General features: G+C 41.0%; 2 protein-coding genes across 3 annotated transcripts; both read right to left on the reverse strand.

The window, feature by feature from the left end:
* Nucleotides 1–410: 410 nt before the first annotated feature.
* On the reverse strand, nt 411–11,435 carry micall2a (mical-like 2a). 2 transcript variants are annotated; one of them, XM_046416085.1, is made up of 17 exons: nt 10,829–11,435; nt 10,383–10,431; nt 9,044–9,185; nt 8,713–8,879; nt 8,430–8,557; nt 7,860–8,348; nt 7,531–7,712; nt 6,678–6,735; nt 6,026–6,219; nt 5,516–5,623; nt 5,271–5,335; nt 4,964–5,087; nt 2,749–2,851; nt 2,272–2,345; nt 2,086–2,200; nt 1,926–1,972; nt 411–1,828 (listed from the first exon to the last, which is right to left on the reverse strand). In XM_046416085.1, exons 1-17 carry the CDS (start codon nt 10,969–10,971, stop codon nt 1,749–1,751), a joined length of 2,268 nt encoding a protein of 755 aa, XP_046272041.1. In that variant the 5' UTR covers nt 10,972–11,435; the 3' UTR covers nt 411–1,748. The 2 variants fall into 2 exon arrangements, with proteins under 2 accessions (XP_046272041.1, XP_046272040.1); XM_046416084.1 differs by having other exon boundaries at nt 8,430–8,560.
* Nucleotides 11,436–12,280: 845 nt separating this feature from the next.
* Nucleotides 12,281–17,257, reverse strand: si:dkey-43p13.5 (visual system homeobox 2). Its single transcript, XM_046416479.1, has 3 exons — nt 14,758–17,257; nt 14,299–14,456; nt 12,281–13,803 (listed from the first exon to the last, which is right to left on the reverse strand). Exons 1-3 carry the CDS (start codon nt 14,990–14,992, stop codon nt 13,381–13,383), a joined length of 816 nt encoding a protein of 271 aa, XP_046272435.1. The 5' UTR covers nt 14,993–17,257; the 3' UTR covers nt 12,281–13,380.
* Between the last annotated feature and the right edge of the window lie 3,655 nt (nt 17,258–20,912).

The following is a 20,912-nucleotide window of genomic DNA, read 5'->3' on the forward strand; positions in this document are numbered from 1 at the left end:
ACATCATGCATGGCATTTTGTACCAATATCATCCCCAACTCTGCTCAGCTAGAAAGATTGTGTTCCAAGTTCATGATCACAATTTCATGCATCTCAAAATGAAGGACATATAGTTTATAAGTAGCTGCAATACATTGATGAGAGTGAATTATCTCGATGCCACCCTTAAAAAAATTTATTAAGCACATATACTGATGCAGTTGTGCTCTACAGCTTTAATGCCAAAGAGTCGCAGCATTGTTGGTTTCTTACTGAAAGCAACGTCAGATCTTGGCAGTCATTGAATCAACAGTCACTGGTGAAGCTTGTAACACTGTGAAGTGGGGTGATAAAAAGTTCAGAGATGTGCTTAAAAGGAGAGAGGTGCGCAAAACAAAGTTGTTATGAAGTAAATAATTCATCCTGTCATCTGCGCTAATCTTCAAACGATTTATTGGACAACAGATCGCAAGTTTAAAAATACTATAAGTACATAACATTCAATAACACTTAAAATTCAACAGTACAGTACATTCCTTATAAATACTGTGACTCCCATTTTCACACATGAGAGACTCCACACGTCGTTTGAACATTTTAATAGCTCAGGTACGGCGCATTTCTGATGCAGATATTAGTAAAGAGTAATGTTTAATTAAACCCAGTTTGAAGATAAAGAGCTCAATACAACCTATAGTTTATAAGCCTTCCCCGGCCATAAGCTACTGCTCTACCTAATCCTCTTTCACATAACATTATTGCATCAGCACAGCTGAACATTTTTGCAGCATTTATAAAATTAGCAAAGAAATTAACTGTCCATGCTGTGGCAAATTGGATTTCCAAGTTCCTGCCTTGTGATACAGCATACCCAGGCTGCCACCTACAGTACAGTGTGAGAGAGGAACTGCACACTGCAACAAGGCACTTCAACATGTGTGGCTCTCTATTTTACACTCCACAGCCATTCAGAACTTAATTGTCAAGGCTTTTTCTCCTGTTAATATCCTAACAGAAAATTAGTTTGAATCCATTATTAAGTAAACACTGAAATAATTTCATTTTGGGCCAAGACTTTTGAAGGATTGCACATTTATTCCGCTTTGTGCTCATTTCTATTTGTGTGGTGAACAGCCAGTGTTCCTTCTGTCACTTGTAAATCGGGATGGTTTGTTTTTAACTCCCGACATCCATTCTTTTGACCCAGTGCAAGCTGATTTGCTATGACTTGGATTCATAATTCAATTAACATATTGTTTTGTTTTGTTTGCATAATAAGCATATCGATAAAAAGTGTCATCTTCTCGCGACACTCGTCTACTTTTGGTTTGATCAGCATAAGGGAAATCTTCACTGCTGCATTTGACACATAATTAAGCACCACCATCTTAAAATAGTGAAAAACCATTGTGAAAAAGCATGACCCCCATGGGAGAAAAAACAAAAACTGAAGCAAAGTGAAGCTATTTCTAAACAGCTTAAGTAAAAGCAAACCGAGAACTTAAGGTGAATGTTGAACTAAAATGACATTTTAACTGAACCTTTATTTTGAAATATTCTGAAATTCTGAAAACTAAAAACACAACACGCGACTTAATACATTATGCCTCCTAATTTGACAGGTCTTCATTCACCTTCTACTTACTACTCTATGTACTGCAGTACTTACCTAAAACGTGTGGAAAAAAACGTATTATAATAATAATAATGATGGTAAAAGAATGATTTTCAGTTCTGCATTAAAACTGTCGTAAAAATTGCCTTGAAGATCACTCCACTCGTCTTTTACTTCTCTTCCTGAACAGTTTTGAGATGGAGGATTTCCTTTTATTTTTGGCTTTCTTTACTCCTATTCACCAAAAAAGACATATTAGAGTGCGTATTAGAGTGATGTATTCAAATCGGAAAAACTCATCTAAAAGGAAAGCGTTTCATACGATACTTACCAAGATTTTTCATCATTTCATTCAACTGCTGATCCTCCTCCACCTCCCTGACATTAAAGAAAAATAAAACTGTAGTCAAGCATTTTTTGCTCGTACAACAACCAGTCATATCCCTCTGCGTTAGTGATGTAAACATCAACTATAAGATGCACTGTGTCACCTAAGCCTGTCTTCATCCAGACCCTCCACAATCGCATTTCTGCCGTCCACAATCTCCATCAGTCTCTGCATCAACTTCTTCTCCCGCTGCTGTTCCTCTCTGGACTTTAAATGATCTGTGATACCAAGTTGACAGACTTTGGTGTTGGTAAAATAAAGTAACAGAGCTGAGCGTGTGATCTCTTACCTGGCTTCTCCAGCAGCCTGCGAAGTTCCCCCTCCACACCTGGCTGCTGCTGCTCCAGCTCCTGAGTCCTGGCTCTGAGATGTGCGATCATTAATAGCATGAGAAAAGGCTTATTCTGATTTATTGTGAACATCACCTCTTTTGCATGACAGTAAGCAATCTAAAACAAATATATCAAGCTATTCAGCTGGATTTTTCTAGTGTTAAATAGGAATCACAGATAACAGGCTTCATTCTGATAGAGGAATACACCTGGAACATATTTCAAAGATATGGAGTTGATAATATAATTAAAAATATAATTATAGCACAAAGTAAAAGACAGACCGATGTAAAGGTCTTTCTAAGTTAAGAAGTTAAAACCAAAAACCAAAATTGGTTCAAAACAAATTAATTCAGTTACAATATTGGATGATAGCTCATTTAACAACCTCACTGTTCATCTACCTTTAAAGCTTTAAAACAAGTAGTACTCACGTGTACACAAGCTCAGACTCCTTTCGAATGTACATCTGCTTTTTACGAATGAGGTTGAACCAGTCAACCATCAGCGGGTCCATCAGTATGTCCCCGTCTCCCTCTGAAATTCACAACACCGTGTTTGTAACATAAGAGTTATTTATATACAAGACAAACCACAAACGTCCTCAATAATGCTCTCAATGTGATGTATTAACGCTGATGTGTATATACTGGGTAAAGGTTTGTGAATCAACAGTGAGCTGTTGCTTTAGAGTATTCAACAGCAAGAATTAGAGTGATTTCTTTGCCTTTATTATCTGCTGTGGCAAACTTGTACAGTTTAAAACTAAAGGTTAACTATTTCTGAGTGCGAATAAAAATAAAATCCTCCAAGTATAAATTAAGCTCAAAGGAAGTGTTCATACAGCTCCGTGCTCTTATGGTGCCAATTAATACTGACATTAAAAGAGCCATGGTATAATTCAGGTTTCACATTACACATTTTGGTTATTTAAAAAACATACAAACAAGAAAAGACATCTTACGTCATCTTATTTAATGTAACAATCCAGAAGCGTCTTCCTCATCCAGAATCGTGCCTCATTTTATTTTCACCAGATCGACTCTTTGTTTTCATATGACTGCATTAGTTACACAATAATACAATTAGGTGCAATAACAAATTAGGTTTGGGGATAATTTGGCTGGTATGCAGCAGCGGGGTGCAGGTTTGTTGACTCACCTCCTGGGACCATGTCAACACTTCACACAACACATTTGACACTTTAAATACGTAAACACTACTGCCCATATGCTGCAGAACAAAGAAATGTTCAACACTTAAAGGAATAAAGTTTCATTTATCGTACAATTGACATCATGAATCATCCCTGAGCTGCACATACTTCCAAAAAAATATTTGCGGCATTCCCTTATCTCACTGGGTTGACTATTTTGTAAAACATTAAATTAGAGATAGAAAAGATTAGCAAATAAGAGGAACAACTTGAATAATTAATTGCTTGCAATCAGCTTGCAAGCAAAAATGTAAAATCTTTGCTGGTTCAGTTTCTCAGTGGTGAAGTTTTTTAACTGCCACCTTAGGAAATTTCTGATTTCTTGAGTATATCTGATGATTTTCTAACATTTTAATATCATTTACATTCGTCTGATGTACAGATAAAATAATCATTAGATGCACCCCCAAGCAAGTACACAGGCACCAGGAATGCCATTTGTAACTCCTTGTCTAAATGTTACCGGACACATTGCCTGAATATGCAAGTTTTAATACGCAGAATGACACAGAGAGCAAACATGATGAAGTGCAGATCTGCCTTCATCACTTTTGCGTAATGATTAAGCAAAAATCCAAAAGAGATTCATTTATTTATTTTTCCAATATGTTTTGGACTCTTAAGGGAAAGGATCCCACAGAAAGTCCTTACAAAATACTGGTTTAGGGATCCCTTTCATCCATCCCAGTATTATGATACGCACTGCAACATAGCCTGCATTTTCTGCTTCAACAAGTCAGACATTATTACCTGAGCAGGTAGATCAACACATTTTGAGAGTGAATATGTGAAGTGATCAGAACAGGTACTGAAATCCTACCATCACCAGAACAAACCTGAGTTTACTCTGGGTTGACTGGGTTGCCAGGCTTTAGCTTTCACAAGGACAAACAGTATATAGAAGTTGATGATCTCCTAGGTGGTGTGCAGTTGATGTCAAACTCTGGCGATTGCACGCTCAGGCTACCTGGGTGGCACGAAGGAAAATACGCCATCGACCAGAATGTATATTACCCTACCCAAGTTATGTTGACCTTGAACAAAGCAATCAGGCCCCCTACTCCCACTACCTCAAAGAGAAGCAACAATCCCTGTGGGCTGTCCGTGCCTCTCACCTCATTTGGCTGCAGAAACAGTAACACAAATGGCAGGTAAATCCCCTGAACACACACATTCATGAAGCAGCAGCAGTGAGATTCAGCATTTTGTACCAATAGAAAATATCAAAGTTTATGTCAAGATTGTTCACTGCAGGACAACAAATTGACCGTTACATCGACGTCCTCCGCCTCAGAGTACGTTGTCTGAGGGCCTGTTTACTTTCCAGATAACACAGACTGTTTCTGATGGGTCAACATTCAATTTTATTTGCCCGTATAAACAAGGAAAAAGGAAGGAGGTGCAGGAAAAATCATCTGCAGGAAAACAAGTACCTTCCTCACAGCTGCGGAGTTTCTTTTCCAGCTCCACACCCTCCTTCTCCAACAGAGCCAAGTTTGTCTCAATATCATTCAGCTCCGCCTCAATCTGCTCCACTGGAATATGATAAGACTTCACCTGATATAAAACAAAAGAACTTTAGAGTCACAGCCAACTAGAGATAACTTTAATTCAAAAATTCTGATTTTGGCCACTTAAACGTAAAAAGAGTCTTCCTTTTTTTTTTACTGGGAATGTAATGAAAGCATATTTGTAGAGCTGTTAATTAATCTCTTAAGAGACTTAATGGAGGGAACTTACAGAGGGTGACCTCATTTCAGTACTGGAGGCGTTGGTGGGTGACAAATACTTTCCCTTTTTAGCGCCTAAGAGGTAGATAAAATAGGATTAGATAGTTCTTTAATGGCAGCTTTTCAGAAAAGCATTGTCACATATGACTCCACCTGATTTATTTTCAGTAAAAAAAAAAAAAAATGACTGTTCATATGAAATCAACAACTGAGGCCGTGTATGTGTGGCCATTGATGATGATATTTTTAATCAACCTGACGGATTTCCGTGATTGGCTGCCGCAGTCGCTGAAGTGCTAATAGATTCCACAGCTGACCGTCTGGGTGGGGATTTCACAGAGGAGTGACTCCCGTGTTTGGAACCTAAAACAAGAACAGGAAGGTTTACATGCTGTGGATCTGCAAAAAGTTCAATCAGCCAAAGGATTTTTCTGTTTTCTCCTCAAACTGAAGCCATTTACAAGAATCTCAGAATTCAGGGGAACATTTCTGGGAATCAGTGTGTGTAGACGATGCAAATAGGGGACCTAACTTTACAAATAGTCTGTTTAACATATGAAAATAACTTCATTTTTGTTATGGGAACTGATAGAGAAGCTCAAAAAATTGGTATAATTACTATATTCTGTGGCACAGCTCATTGATAATATAAAACATCACTAAAGACCAAGATTGTAAATTCTGAACATGGAACCTTTTGATCGAAAAACAAATGCGGACTCTATTAGCAGACTAAGGTCTCTCATTATAAATATAGCAACTCACCCAGGTTTCCAGAGCCAAGCTGAGGTTTCTGAGGAGAGACTTCCTTAAAGCGTCCAGGGTCAAACAGACTGGAACTGACTGGAGGGACTGCAGGTGCTGGAGACGAGGGAAGCCTTGTTTCACTGAAGGAGACCTTAGAGGAAGTCGTGGATGTGATTCCAGGCTTGTGTTGCTCAGTAAAGGCTTCAGCATTTCTGTAAGGAAGACCCAATGAAATATTTCTTTAAACGTGTCAGCATTAATAAATGGTGTAAAAGCAGATCATTTATGTGGGTGCTACAGACCTAAAGGACGAACATAAAGAAGAAAAAGAAAAAGGCCTCACCTTTGTATTTTGCATAGTCAGAAGTTGGTGAAAATGAGAGGGGAATCATCAGCAGGGATTAGAAATGAGAGAATCTAGCGTTAGAGCAGGAAAAGTTCAGGCCTGGCACTCCTTGCAGCTTGTTAGGACTGGGGGACAGAGCTAGTGGCTGCACACTGAGCCGGTCAACATTAACAGAGACGATGAAGCTCGAGGATTCGGCATTCTGGAGAGTAAATAAGCTGAAGGGTCAGGGGTGTTAAAATACACATCTACCAAGCTTTTATTGTCCACCTGTGAGTGAGTTACGTTACAACAGCGATTATCAAGATGACTAAGAATACTTACTTTAGACCCAGCTCAGTTTTCTGAGGTACGAGCTTTGATTGCCACTCGTAGATCGGATCTGCAGGAGGAAAAGCTGAGTGAATGAATGACAAAACAAAACAAAAAATGATGGCAAAGGAAAGCTTATCAGTACTTCATCTGTCACAACTGTTAAATTCATTCTCCTTACCTTCCAAACCAGAGACACATTATCATAATGACTTTGATTTAACGTCTGCTTTAACGCTCAATAAACCAAAGACTCCTTTGACTTTTCCTCGTGTCACACTCACCTGAACAGCTGATGATGAGTGCGTTCACTGGTTTCATTATCTAGTCTTTCATAACAGCACACTAACTAACTCACATCAGTATTTAAAATAAATAAATGCATGAACTCTCTGTAAAATTTGACATGAGTTGATCTCGATTTCCAAGACAATTTGGAGTGATGTCCACGGTCAGTGTGTGCTTCGTATTAGCAGGCGACATAATTACTTTCCATGACTGGGGGGCTTCTATCAAAGATGATAATTTGATGACCGTTCATATTAAAAACCAACAGTAATTGTGTTCCTGTCTGAAAAGCTGCTGACCGTCAGGACGCTGCACCCATGCGTGCACATCCATTCAAAGAGAATGACAGTTCAACTACGCAAGTTGATTACAAGTGCGAGACAGAAATTAAAATGTCAGCATCCAACATTGAGCTAAATGCACCGGCTGTGTAAATGGGGCAAAAATGACAAAGGGCTTTGTTTCCTATGAATGCGTTCTGAGACAGACAGAGACAATGAGGAGGAGGTGAGGATTGGATGTTGGCTAGGAGTCAGAAAAATGGATCAACAACTGAAATAAATGTATTAGTGTTTGCCTTTGGCGGTTGTGTGTACAGTTGTTGGCCTTGTGTCGTCTTTGACGGCCTTCAGACATGGCGATTCCTTATTGTTTGTCTGGCTGGCGGAGGGCCGTCCTGCCCCGTTTCCTGCTGGGTCTTGGCTGCATTTGTCCTTTTTCAAACCGGGGATGTCAGCTGAACTTGGCTCACCTCCAAACCTGCAGTGAGAGAAAGCCCCCACCATCAGCCTTAATAACAGAAGTCATTACAAAACCATACCATGTGAAAGATTAGAAAAATCCAAATACTGCAAAGGAGAAACTATTCATGGCCACAGAGAGCATGCAGTGGAGTGGAGCGCTCACCGTCTCTCTGCTGATCGGATGGTGAACGGCCGTTTGTTGTTGTTATTGCAGTTTTCTTCGGCCAATTTCTTCCCAATTATTGTCCTGGCTCTGCTCTTCTCATCTTCAGGACTCAGTGGGACCTTTGGCCTTCCTGAAACAGCTGAGAGCTCTGTGGCCTCCGTGACTGGCAGCGTGGCCTGGAAAAACCTCTGCCGGGCCGATTGCGTCTTCTGTGCTGAAGCCGTCCAGGACTGGGAAGGTGGAGTAGGACTGACGGGCTTCACAACAACACTGAGCGGGGCTGACAGCACAGAAGAGTGGCGTGCTGCTGGTTGCGTCTGGCTGGCACTATTTAACCGCACAGCTGAACTGGGGGGTCCATTTTTGATCTCAGGCTCGAAGGGGGGAAGTTTGCTGCTGTTCTGGTGGCTGTTGCAGATGAAAGTGTCTGGATTCTTCCCAGGTTTGTAGCCACCAGCGAGAAGGACGTTGGAGCATTCACTGCATCTGGTGGAAGTTTGTTAACATGAAATTATGAATGCTATAAACACAGTGTGTAACAGGAAAGTGTACAGATTAAATTCTTACTTGAAACAGCTTCTGTGATAGAGCTTGCCTTCCACAAAGTGCCTCTGGACCAGATGAACATGACTCTTGCATGCAACACATTTGCTGTTGAGAGTCCCATTTTTGTTGGTGTTTTCTGCCAGAACTGCCTTCTGTGAAAGAGAATTAAAACTGAAGGAACACGCTATAAAAAACTGTATTACATGTACTTCATGAACATTTAAACTGAAAAAGTAACTTCCTATTTAAACATAGTAATTAAAAGGAGAAATAAGACAACAAAAATATATTGTAAAATACTGACCTGAACAGCAGGCCTCGCCCACTTGGCTGAAGACTGAGCAGTGAGAGCTGAGGGTAAATGATTCCCAGTGGTGGTTTTAGGCACGAAGGCTTTGGCAACCACTGGGAGATTTTTCTTCTCCGATGGTTCCTCCTTGGAGCCCTCTGCTGGTCTTTTTACACCTCCTACTGTGGAAAAGTAAAGCACTGTTACAGAGTGTCAAACATCACACATACCTCAACCTAAACTAAATAAAGAAATATATTCGAAAATTTTATTAGTTAGGAGCACTAGGACAACTTAATCTTGGCTACACATTTACTAAGGATATTTAAACGAGCCATGTTCTCACTGGGAGGCCGTCCATTGAAGTAGTTGTAGTACTGGGAGACGTAGGTAAGAATGCTCAGTCTGTCTGGGATCCTCAAAGCCACCATGTCTTCAGCATCCAACAAAGCTGGGATCCCCAGTTTCTCCTCTGCGACCTGAAAAGCCTTCACAGAGAAAAAAAAAAACAACAACAAACAAACCACAGTTTAACCAACAACCATCAGCTCCTGCCAGTTCAACAGTTTAATGGTAGTGTATGATAGACCAAGCAAACAAATCCAAAGCATTTCTGCCATGTAAAAAAACAGGGTATGCGCTGGGTGCAGTAATGTCAGCTTCCACAATTGCAGCATGTGTAAAAATGTCAGACAATACAATCCGCCTTTAAATAGACGGGCAGCGGCCTGTGGCTCGGCCCGGAGAGGTCTGAAGCGGGCTGGATAATGAATGGCAACTTCCTGTGAGCTCGCAGGGATAAGAAAAAGGATGGAGGGAGAAAGATATTGGGTTATTGTTTAGGATCAGCCTGGACATGCTCATTAAATTTACAGCAAAGCCTCACCAAATAAGTCTGGTCAAAGAAAAAGAAAAGCACTGAAAGTTGAAGTTATTTTTTTCTACTAACCCAGAGATTATTTCTTATTTAAGAAATAACCACACGTAGGAAACGTGACACTATTCATGAAATATAGAAGGGTGTGAATTACCGCTAGTCACAATCTCGTGTTTCGGCACAGGGGAGCTTCTTCAACAGCCGGTCAAAATAAAAAAACTGATCAAACACACTACTGTCTGACCACACCTCAGGCTTACAATTCTTCCTCTTGTGTAAATATACAACAACAGCGCCTTACTGTCAACCGTCACCATGCGTGTCGAGCGGCAGATGACAGCAAGCCTCATTCAAAATGAATTGCCAGAAAAGCCTCCCCCCCTGAGCTCAGGTTTGTTGCTGACACTGCCAGGATCATCCAAGACAGTAAAAGGAAGTAGTAGAGAGCGCATACTGTAGCACTCTGCAGGGCCTGTAATCCTCAGAGGAAGCTGAGACTAAATAATGGAGAGGTCCCGACTGTGCTGCTCGGGTCATGTAAGGGTTAACAAAATAAATGAGGTCAAGTGGACAAGAGGCAGGGAAAATATTCTGGATATTTTTCCTTTTTTTTGAAGTTTGAACTGCTGTGCTATGAAAAATGTTGGATCTGTTAAATATTGAACCATAAACGCCAAGGCAAGAACAAATTGCTGAATGCGTCTGCGTGTCTCCGAGGTTAATGACGTTTTATGCTCCATCACATTGTGGAGCTCCAGTATGAAGGCACTTCCACTCAGTGTGACAAAGGTTCAACTTGACATCTCACCAGCCTGTTGTTCTCAAACACATCCTCCTTTCTGAGTGACTCATAGTCTCTGGGAAAACAGAAATACAACAAACAGACAGATGGAAGTTAGACATTTTTTTGGGAGGAAAAACCTCATGTAACTTTGACTCTAGCATTCTGAGGAGCTCAATTTGGCTAAGAATAAGTAGTTAAATTTATGAAGGCATTGCCTTCCTTGCACATATTGTATATGAAATCACATTTATGACAGCAGAATTAGCACCACCATTGATACAAAAAATCCTTAGGTCAATACTGTGTGCCAAAACACGTATACAAACTCTTGAAGAAAACTACAAAACAATTTAAATTCAGCAAAGGACGGGCTACTCCACAACATCACACTTTTGTCAAAGTTAATAGTTAATCCACTCGGGCAGATTTTCCCCCACACTGCCACAATTTTTTCAGAGTTAAATACTCACATCAGGTCCGGTCTGTACTTGTGTATAAGCGCACAAAAAGCCAACCCGCTCCTGAATGAAGTCGTCATGTTGGTGATGGCCACATCTCGGTAGCCCTCGCAGTGCATTTTACACCACTGCTCCAAAGCCTTGATGGCAGCCATAATCCCAGCTCGACGTCGTGCACTCAGCCCGGACAAAGTGTGCAACAGGCACAGCGTTTGAGTGCGGAGGAGTCGGGGGAGGAAAGAGAACTAATAACAAAGTCTGAGCCCAGGATTTGACCGTCAAGTGCCGGCGCTGCAGCTGCGTCCTGTTTCCTTCTTCCACCTGAATGACCGCCGGTTCTCCGGGACGAGCTGCTCGGTGCGCGTTTCTCAGCTCATTGCTCTAATTGACACCCACTGCTGATTCGTCGTTCACGGCAGTAGAGTAAAACTCGGATTTCTCTGGTGTGTCGAGTTAAGTTCAGTTCAAGAGAGTAAATTCTGTAAGCTCCATTAGAGCAGAATCCTAACAAAGATCTCCATTAAAATATCTGTAGTTTCCAAACTGGGCTAGTTGGTGTCATTCTGCATCAGCCCTCAGAAGGGAAGGTAAAACTCCAGTTCAACCTTTGTGGTTAATCCTGTGAGAAAGCCTGGTCGTATTATTCAATTAAGTGACTCTTCATGAAGAGCCCTTTATTTTGAAAACACAATTAGTGCCACCTAAAATGTTCCAGTTTCTCATTTTTAATTGCAGTTTAAAATGTCTGGATTTTTGGGAGAATCACTTAAGTTGCAAAGTTAAAATCAAACTGAAAAGGACCAAATGTCTCTCTCTTTTGCATAGAGGTTATATGGACATTCTCAGTGATGTTTTCACTTAATGCCTGCTGAAATTCATCTTTTTGGGGTATATGCTGTAGGATTTCAGAGGTAGTTAAACAGCAGACTTAGCCAGCATATTGGGGTCAGTGTGGAGTTGATGCTTGATATCTGTGTGGGGCCTAATTGGGGACTAATTGAGGCCAGCTATTGTCATACAAGCACTCTGACCTAATTAGCCCATGCTACATTGTCCCACAAAAATTTGTGGAAAACTTGTAACTTGATTCTTCAGCAACTTCCACATGGAAAAGAAATTTGTGAGTTCGAAGAGTAATCCCACCCAAACAGAAAACAAAATAACTAAGCTTCTCTGACCCATTCTGAAAAGACGTCTCACCCAGACGCCTCATCAGTGAGCGTTCAAACCTCTGACATGGGAAATGTAATTAGTGTGAGACCAGAGTCTTTGAAATGCGAGCGACCCACACTGACCTCATTCACTGTAAGACATAAATTGTTTATTTGTCGCCACAACAGGCTCTCCAGTAAAATTAAGCAGATTAACACAGCTTTATATGCCCCCACACATGAAGGAGATGCAGCAGTAAGTTAAAAAAAAAAAGGTATGCATTAGCTGGGTTCTGAAAACACATGGTGTGTGTTCTCAGCTGTCCTGTCTGAGGACATCTTCACGCCCAGAAGGGGGCAGCTGTGTCACACTGCACTGTCAGAGGAGCATCTCCCCACTCCACTCACGGTCAAACTGTGTCCTCTTATCCTGCTGAATTTTGTTTTTACTGAGTAAAGTACAATGTAAAATAATGTGTGTAGTAGTTGAACATGAACACGTACTTCCGGAATTGGTTCGACATTATGTCACTGTTGAAGTATTATTTCAGCCTGATATTATTATGTTGTGTTTTTTGTTCGTTTACTTCATCCTTTAACTCGACCTGAGATTCTTTTCACAGCCGTGTCTGGAACCCGTATCCCTATCAGTGAAAGTAAAGTAAAAAAATCCTTTTGCTATTACTTTGATGCATACAGTTTAAGACGAGATGTATGATCTATATGGACTCACTCTTCATGATTTCATTTTTCAGCTATTTCCATTGTTTCCTGCGAGGACATGTGGCTGCATGCAGACATCCTGCCTGTCTGTGGAGGTAACTCGAGAGGTCAGGGATGAGCTTGTCATTAGTGAAATCATGTAGAAATTATTTTACCGTATCCCGTTTCGGCTGTGCCCTGAGAGACTGATAAGATAACGTGACAGCTTTGGTCATTTGTCGCTGTCGTCTGTTAAAGACCCGACAAGCCGTCCATGCTGTCCACTGTTGATAACCTAAACACTTCTGGAATTTGAAGAGACAAGAGCACCACATGTGGGTGACGTCAACTAATGGTTCTATTAATGTAGTGTACAGAAATATTTTGTACGTCTGAATTTTATCAAAACAGAAAAAGAGTGATACATACTAACCATCCAAACGTCAAAAGAACTCTAAACAGCAAATGTCCAGAAAATGTCAAAGATGCTAGATGGAATGTACTATGAAGATAAAACAGCAAGAAATTAAAGACTTTTTTGTAATTTTATAGAAAATTATGAAAATTTTACACTGCAAGAAATATTTAATTAATGACGGCTAAATAATAAAGTTCCTCATCCCTGAAAGGTTCAAAAAGGCTGTTCCAGCACAGTTGTAATATACACTGCTTTTTTATGGTTATCTGTACAAACAGGAAGAAGGAAGGTGATCATTCACTGTGCATGGCATCAGCTTCCTGTGTTCGTGACTGCGTGTCGCCTCCTGACATGTTTATAGTGCTGTGGATCTCGGCCTCATGCTCTCTGGCTTTGGCCCTCAGCTTGGCGATGCTGCAGGATCGGAGCTCCTCTGAGCTCGGCCCCTCCGGCCTCTCCCACTTCCCCGACCTCTGAGTCACAGGCTGCCTATGAACGCCCACAGCAGCACCCGCACCTTTTGTCCATGGAGAGTTTTCTTCTCCTGCCTGTCGCCTCTCGTAGCGCTCGCCATCAGAACTTTCTGTCTGCTGTCTCAGACTCCCGCTCGCTCGCTCAGATGTTTCGTCACTGTCTCTGTTTACATAAGGCCCTGCAAGCTGGCCCTGGAGCTTCAGCTGTCGCCTCATCTTGGCTCGGCGGTTCTGGAACCAAACCTGGAAACAAATGAAGGAATTCCAACTATGAACAAATGTATAAATAAATCTGAAATCATAAATAAAAAAAAAAAAAATACAGTTCAGTTCACTTGTGGCTGTTGTCTGCCTGTCCACCTGTCTATCTATCTATCATGGTCAGTATGGACAGGAGGAACAAGTACAGCAACCAGTGATTGTTTCAGTGCACACAGGGGAAAAAGAGTATTGTTTTCAAACAAGCTTGAAAAAATGTGAACCCGAATTAAATTGCATTTATTTTGCTATTAAACACAATGTATCATGACATTTTTGATACTGTTAACACTTAGCTTTTTAATTAAGAAATAGGCCTGTTGATTTAAATAATGTTTATCAACACAGGCTGGTAGCGACAGACTTTCAAAAAAGTCTGTAGGGCTGAAGAGATTAATTTGCACACTGTACACCAAAATTAATATTAGCTGAATGAGTATGAAGTGAAAATTTCCACGGGGAGTTCAGCATGCCAATTACCTGGACTCTGGCCTCAATGAGGTCCAGTCTGACGGCCAGGGCTTCCCTCATGAAGATGTCTGGGTAGTGGGTGGTCTCGAAGGCCTTCTCCAGCTCCTCCAGCTGCCAGCTGCTGTAGTTGGCTCGTGCCCGACGCTGCTTCACTGGCCTCTGTTCATCTGGAAAGTGCAGCACAAGCACCAATTACACAATCGCCAACGGGTGACAATGAACTAATGGTTCTAGATTGGATAATTAGTGCAGCAATCATTAGGCCCACTTTAACGCTGCTTGATAATTGATTGTTAGTTACGAGCTGTTAGCTAATCTTTTGTAAACATTTACACTGCAATCAGATGGTGCTTACTGACTGTCTTAGAGACTGTGGTCATATGCCAGTTCGGTGATGAACAATCTGCACAAGCCCTGTGTTATACAATTAATCCCTTTTTGGCCAGAGTGGCTGCACTTTTAACTCACCTATGCCCTCTGTGAGTGGACCCATCCCAACTGCCTGTGTGGCCAGGAGCAAAGCTTCCTTGCATGGCTCTGGCTGCAGATAATTCCTCAAGGATTCATAGCTGATAAATGGCCCCGGGATCAAGATCTGAGGTTGAGCGCCCAGTCTGGTTGGGAATGCAGGGAAAAAGTGAGCTGCTGGTGAGTGGAAAACCGCAGGCAGGAGCGTAGATACCAGCTGCCTTGGGCCAAACATGTCCAAGCTATTAAGAGTCCAATATTAAGTGTCAGTCCGCTGAAAAGGTCCAGGTTGACTCCTACAAGGATGCTGGTGGATTGGTGAAATGCACCCCACCCTCCAGAGTGAAAAAGAACAAAAATGAAAACAGTTCTGATTGTCCAGCAGATGTATCCAGTTGGTTGTAAGAGCTGCTGTGGCTGAGGTGCTCAGTGCAGGTATTAGGTGTTCCCTGAAGAGTAAAGGTAAGACTTCAGCGGTGGAGGTGGTCTCACCTCAGCTTTCTCTTTACCCCCTCCTTTTCCCAGTCACATGACCTCCATACAGACGGCAGGGCTTGGTTGGCACAGAGGTGAAAATCCAACCTGTGAGTCACCCCTCAGTGGATTATCAGTATTACTCCATCAGTATTTGCTGTATTAATCATTACTTTCCCAAACACACACGTTCAACAAGCTATTTCTTACACTTTTTTTCCTCTCACTGCCTGGGACAAGTTGCAACACCTTTGGCTTCCCAAGTTTCGATCAGCGTAGATGGGCAGGAGCTCATTGACTCTGAAGTTCATTCTGACGTGTGCGTTCATTTAGACTTGCATAAGTCTGATGTGACTGGTTTAACAGTTGTCAAACGTAATAAGAACAAATTACTGCAAAGGAGACATAATGAAAACACAATTCGTTAAGTCCCGTGGGATTACAACAGGCACAAAAGCAGCAGACCCTGAACAGCCGGCTCCAGGAAAACGGAGTCTTCCTGTCAACAAAGTGACAAACCTGAAACCTCATTTGCTTAATGTTTTTAATCCCTCCTAGCAACCCCGTGTTTACTCTATTGCCGATTTTATCTTATTGTTTTTTTTCTAAAGTTGTGATGTTTTATTTTCCACATCACCAAGGTAGGCTGTGCAAAAAATATCATGTCTGCCAACGTTCATAGCAATTGACTTAACAAGTAGCACCAGCATAAACAGGCAAATTTTTTCAATTGCAGCTGAACCCACTAATGAAATGTTTAATGAGGTAAACCAGGCATAATGAAAATCAGGATACTGATTCAAGTGCGTCATACTGTGTAGAAAGCACAGACCTAACATACATCAACAAAAATATGAAAGAGCATCTGTTTCAAATGCAAAATACTTTATATCCTAAAATCTGTAACTGTTAATGTTACATTAAAAGGGCAAGTGCTCTTCATGTATTATTATCAGTGTCAGATTCAAGTCATAGAGCTGTGCTTCAGTTTTTCTAAAATATAAAGAGAAGAAAGTCACTGAACAAGACAAAACACTTATTTTTTTCAGTGCCATGGGTGTTATGAATATAATATTATATTATAAATAAAGTAATTCTGATCAGCTATGTTGTTAAATGACTTGGTTATCTTTCAGAGAAACTGGTTCTTAGTTCTTAACACCTGTTGTGATTCATATGTAGTGGTAGCAGATGAGAAGCAAAAAATGGGAATGTCAAAGTGCATATTTCAGCAAAGGACTGAGGAAAATGTCAAGTCAGTTAGGACTTGTTGAGTTTGTGATTTGTGGCACATTTTTGGTACCTTTTTTGAAACTTGCTAACCAGCAAGAAGTGGCCAGATGGAGTATCAGCGGAATAGCTTCCCCAAACAATTTAGATAAAAACATCCACCGTTACATGTTATTATTCATCTTACGTCTTGTGAGTTAACCACAGACCATATAGTCTATGCTGAATGGTTACAGGATTTTTCCGTTTCAGATCAAAGCATACACATCAACACATTAACAGCCAAGACAGGAAGATTATTAACACGTTTTTTTTTCTTTGAGCCAGGCAGCTGTAGCTTAGTGTTGATGGATCTCTGATGAGATGATCGCCAGCACTGTCTATGAGAATTAAACACAGGTGTGTCAATTAATCCGTGGATACATATCACCTAACAACACATCTCGCTAACTGCTCATCGGCTCAGACGGCGGTGAACACATTCAGCTGTCAGTGTTGTCACCAGTGAACCGACGGGCTTTGATCAGCCCAGGACCTCTGTATGGAGGCAGCTGGTCAGAGCTGAGGTGACTCATAGGATGGTCATTCCTCTGCAAGCAGAGAGAACTGCTCCGACTCCTCACCTGTGGCCCTTTCATCTGCACCTGTTCAAACACTAAATTAATGCTTTAGAGGAAGCAGTAAAGAGGTCAGTGTTAGGGCTTGGCCGATGTGCTTTTCTATAAATCTTGCATCAAGACTGAATGACGATATTTAGTTTAATTTACATATTTTATATGTAAATTAATTAATCTAATCTAATCTTTATATCTAAGAATTGCAAAGATTCAAGGATATAATAAAAAAAAAACAATATATCACCTCAATCATGACCCACTAAAACTTAGCATTATTTTTTTTCGATACCCTGTCCCTTTAATGACCTCAAAATACACATTAATGAAAAGGTATGTTCAATTAATAATACAAACAATTCAGGCTCTACATTAGGCGTAGTCAGGAAGGACCACCATCAACGGTGAATGACAACAAACCGAGTAAAAAACAACTTTTAGCACTTCAATCTGTTGTGATGGAAGGAACGGACAGACAGAGATTAAAAGAAATCATTTCTTGGGTTTGCTAGTTCTGTGGGGGAAAGCAAAATAGATTAAAAATGTCTTGTCTGAGCTGCTGCTAAATAAACACTGTGTGTGGTGGGACTGACGACTGAATAGCCATCTCCGTTTGTCCCTGGCACACAGGTAGTTACAGGGATTTCTGGTCTGTTTGAAAGCAGACCCCTTTCTCCCACCCCCTAAAACTACTGTGTTTGTCTTTGCCTGGGTCCTTTAATACCCATTGATCCAGATAATCAGGGACAAAATTGGTGGAAAACCGGTGGGGGAGGTTCTGACAGTAGTTGCTCAAAAGAGCTGCTTGTGGATAATTGAAGGAGGCATTAAGACAACAATAGTAATGGCTAATGCCAGGCCTTATTGGTCTCTCAGTTATTTCTAGCTCCCTGAGTGACAAGGAAACACTGAAGATCCACAGCTAAAATGGCAATCGTCATATCAATAGAAGGTCTTCAACAGCAAGGACAGAATGTGCCTTATCCATGGGTTTAGCAAGCCACCAATGGGATCCCCTTCAAATGGCTTTGAAATGGACTTGTTTGAGCTTGCATTCATTCATTGCAATGTAGAAGGAAAGGGACATCTGAAATCCCCCTCTCAAATTTGAAAACTTTCCAATTAAACAAAATGTACTGTGCTTCTTGTTACTTTGCTCTTTTGACCTTTGTTCAGGATGATGTAGTGGTGATCTTTAAACCTGCAATAATTGATTTTTTTTTGGCAACTTGAGGGCAGCAGAAAAGAAGAATATGCCTACATAAAAGATCTAACCTCAATTTTACATAAGCTATCCACTTAAAAAATTAAGTTAAAGTCAAACTGCTACTGAGGAGAACACACCGATGTCGAAATCCTTCTATCTCATGGAATTTGTTACAGAAAAACACTTTCAGCGAGCTGAAATTTGAATTAAATAATGTGGGCTATTTGCCCCCTTTTTTCCTTGATAGACATGGCTGAAGTGGATTAACTATCGTACTCTGCCCTCAGTGTGATAAGATATGATTAAATATAATGGAGATCGCGAACATTGCACATTATTATTCTTTCTCATCCACTACTATGGCACTTTAGCCCATAAAACAAGAGTTCTGCCAAATGTCATGCGAAGACGGATGATTATCGTCATCTCCACTGTCATGGGAATATATCTGTCTGGTGTAATTTGCAGGCTGGAACAGCAATGAGCACAGATAAGATCAATATTTAATGAAAGTGTAAGTGAAGCTTAAGGGTTGTCACTTATGCCTCTGCTGTTAATGACATGTCACATTATCATACTTATCAGATTGGGTCAATCTTAACTGCAATTACTGGCTTCATTTCTTTTTAATTCATTACAAATGTTGAATCATTCCAGTCGTTCACTTTTTGGGCAAACACACCAGGAATACACTCTCTGGCTGCTTGCATATGTATTTTAGTGTCAACTGCCTGCACGAAATTCAAACTAAAATCTATTAATGGGTGTGTGGATTGGTATAATTCAATCAACACACCTAAAATGTGTTTGTAACTTGGAAGAAAAGTGTATTTCATGGCTGAGGAAGCCCCTATGCTTGGTGCCTCACTCTTCTTGGTAATAGTATCCTACAGCGAGCAGGCTGATTGTTTTAGTCCTGGATCACTGGCCATGGGATAAACCTGAGAGCCCAGCCTGCTTTTCATGTCAAAACCTTCAAGGGAAAGCGGCCACAATCCAAGAGCAATCACACTTGAGACATCAAAGTGCCAGGGAGAAGAGAGGCGAGAGACGGTCCACATTTTTTCCACGCAAGCCAAGTGCAACTCAAGCGTGGAGGAAGAGGAGATGATCTAAGGCGAGGGTGCCATTGAGAGAAAGACGGAGAGCAGACAGATGTGAGCGGGCAGGTAGCGGCACATCGGGGCCCCTCCTGTAGCTGAGAGAGACACCGAGAAGCCTCCGCTGGTCACATTCCTGCTCGCTGCTCAGTCACTGTCCACTTTAATGTGAGCAAGAAGACCCACTGACAACTATGTTTCTGCACTTTCCAACAACAGTTCACAATCGAACTTTCCCCTCATCAGTGCTGGATGGATTCAGACTGCTTAGTCAAGTTAAAGCACAAACGATTTAACAATGTTAAAATATAACCCATTACAAGTAAAAGTCCTGCGTTCAAAATTGTACATAAAAGTGGGGGAAATGCACTTAAGAGTATCTAGTGCTAAAGTGCTCGCGATGCTTGAATGTTTTATCTGGTTCAAGTGGAGCTAGTTTTAACAAATACTTTTAATACATTTGGGTTGTGTAGTAAAGTGGTTCCCATCAGGGATCAGGCCCACTCCAAAGGGTCCCAAGGAAGGAACTGTAAATGTTTTTGGTTCTCAAATTATTAAATGTATTCATCTTACGAGGAGAAATCTTCAATGGAGCTACTTAAAGCTCTGAAATATGACCAGGTTCCCAAACTAGATCAAAAAGTGACTGGAAACCAGTTTCAGTATTTAACAATGCACTATAATCTGCTTTTTTTTGCTTTTTTTCTTAAAACATAAAATCTGAAAAGTAACTAAAGATGTTAAATAAATGTAGTGGAGTAAAACAATATTCCCCCTCTCAAATTTAGTATACTCGTAACCCACTTACTGCTTCTTACTGGTAACTTCAATAAATATGTGCTACAAAGATATTTTATTAGCGTTAAGCAACACGTTCAGCACAGACAAATGAGCATTTCCTTAGCTCTTAGCAGCTGCATTTGAGGGCATCCAGCCTGTTCTGATGAACAAAGGCAAGAGTGGTCCGCCAGACTTTTCAGCAACAGGCCAGTTCTGCCGCTCCCCACCCCACCCTCCCTCCAACCACTTCCTCGTTAGCTGTCATTCATCTCTGTTCCGCCTCACTGCTGCCCAGCCAATAGGATGCTGGCGCCTGACCAAGAGCCCAGGCTGCTAAGACTTGTGCAGTAAGTTGATTGATAACCATAAACAGAGCTTTCGGCTAGTTATAGGACACCATACAGGTGCAATTAACACATCAGACAGGGCCAGCAGAGACGGATCAGCAGGTATGAGGCATGATGGGTAGGACACGTTTGAGTTTGCATATGAACATGTTAATTATAGGAGTGGATGTGTGAATACATATTCATTAAAAGGGATTTTTGGGGCATCATGAGGGTTCAGAAGACAAAGGCACATGTATAATGAATTCACAATGTCTTGGGTTTCAATTCTGTATCTGACTGCTGTCACAAATCTTCCATTGCCCAAACAGGTAAAAGAAACACAATTTTCATTATTTCTTTGTTTTGCACATTAAAAGTGCCAGCTGAGTTGTGTTCACTGACCTCTAGTCCTTGTTACAAA

The sequence above is a fragment of the Scatophagus argus genome, chromosome 16 (genome assembly GCF_020382885.2).
Source record: "Scatophagus argus isolate fScaArg1 chromosome 16, fScaArg1.pri, whole genome shotgun sequence".
NCBI classification, from domain to species: domain Eukaryota; kingdom Metazoa; phylum Chordata; class Actinopteri; family Scatophagidae; genus Scatophagus; species Scatophagus argus.

Bases quoted from the DNA above. Each gene is read 5' to 3' on its own strand.
- si:dkey-43p13.5 (XM_046416479.1), bottom strand. From the start codon at position 14,992: ATGTTTGGCCCAAGGCAGCTGGTATCTACGCTCCTGCCTGCGGTTTTC. The intron at 14,457-14,757 runs GTGAGTTAAAAG...TGCACTTTCCAG, and splicing joins TCCACTCACAGAGGGCATAG to ATGAACAGAGGCCAGTGAAG. The intron at 13,804-14,298 runs GTAATTGGCATG...ATTTGTTTCCAG, and splicing joins TCATTGAGGCCAGAGTCCAG to GTTTGGTTCCAGAACCGCCG.
- micall2a (XM_046416084.1), bottom strand. From the start codon at position 10,971: ATGGCTGCCATCAAGGCTTTGGAGCAGTGGTGTAAAATGCACTGCGAG. The intron at 8,880-9,043 runs GTGAGAACATGG...ACTTTTCCACAG, and splicing joins CTTCAATGGACGGCCTCCCA to TAGGAGGTGTAAAAAGACCA. The intron at 2,346-2,748 runs GTGAGTACTACT...CGCACATCTCAG, and splicing joins GAGTCTGAGCTTGTGTACAC to AGCCAGGACTCAGGAGCTGG.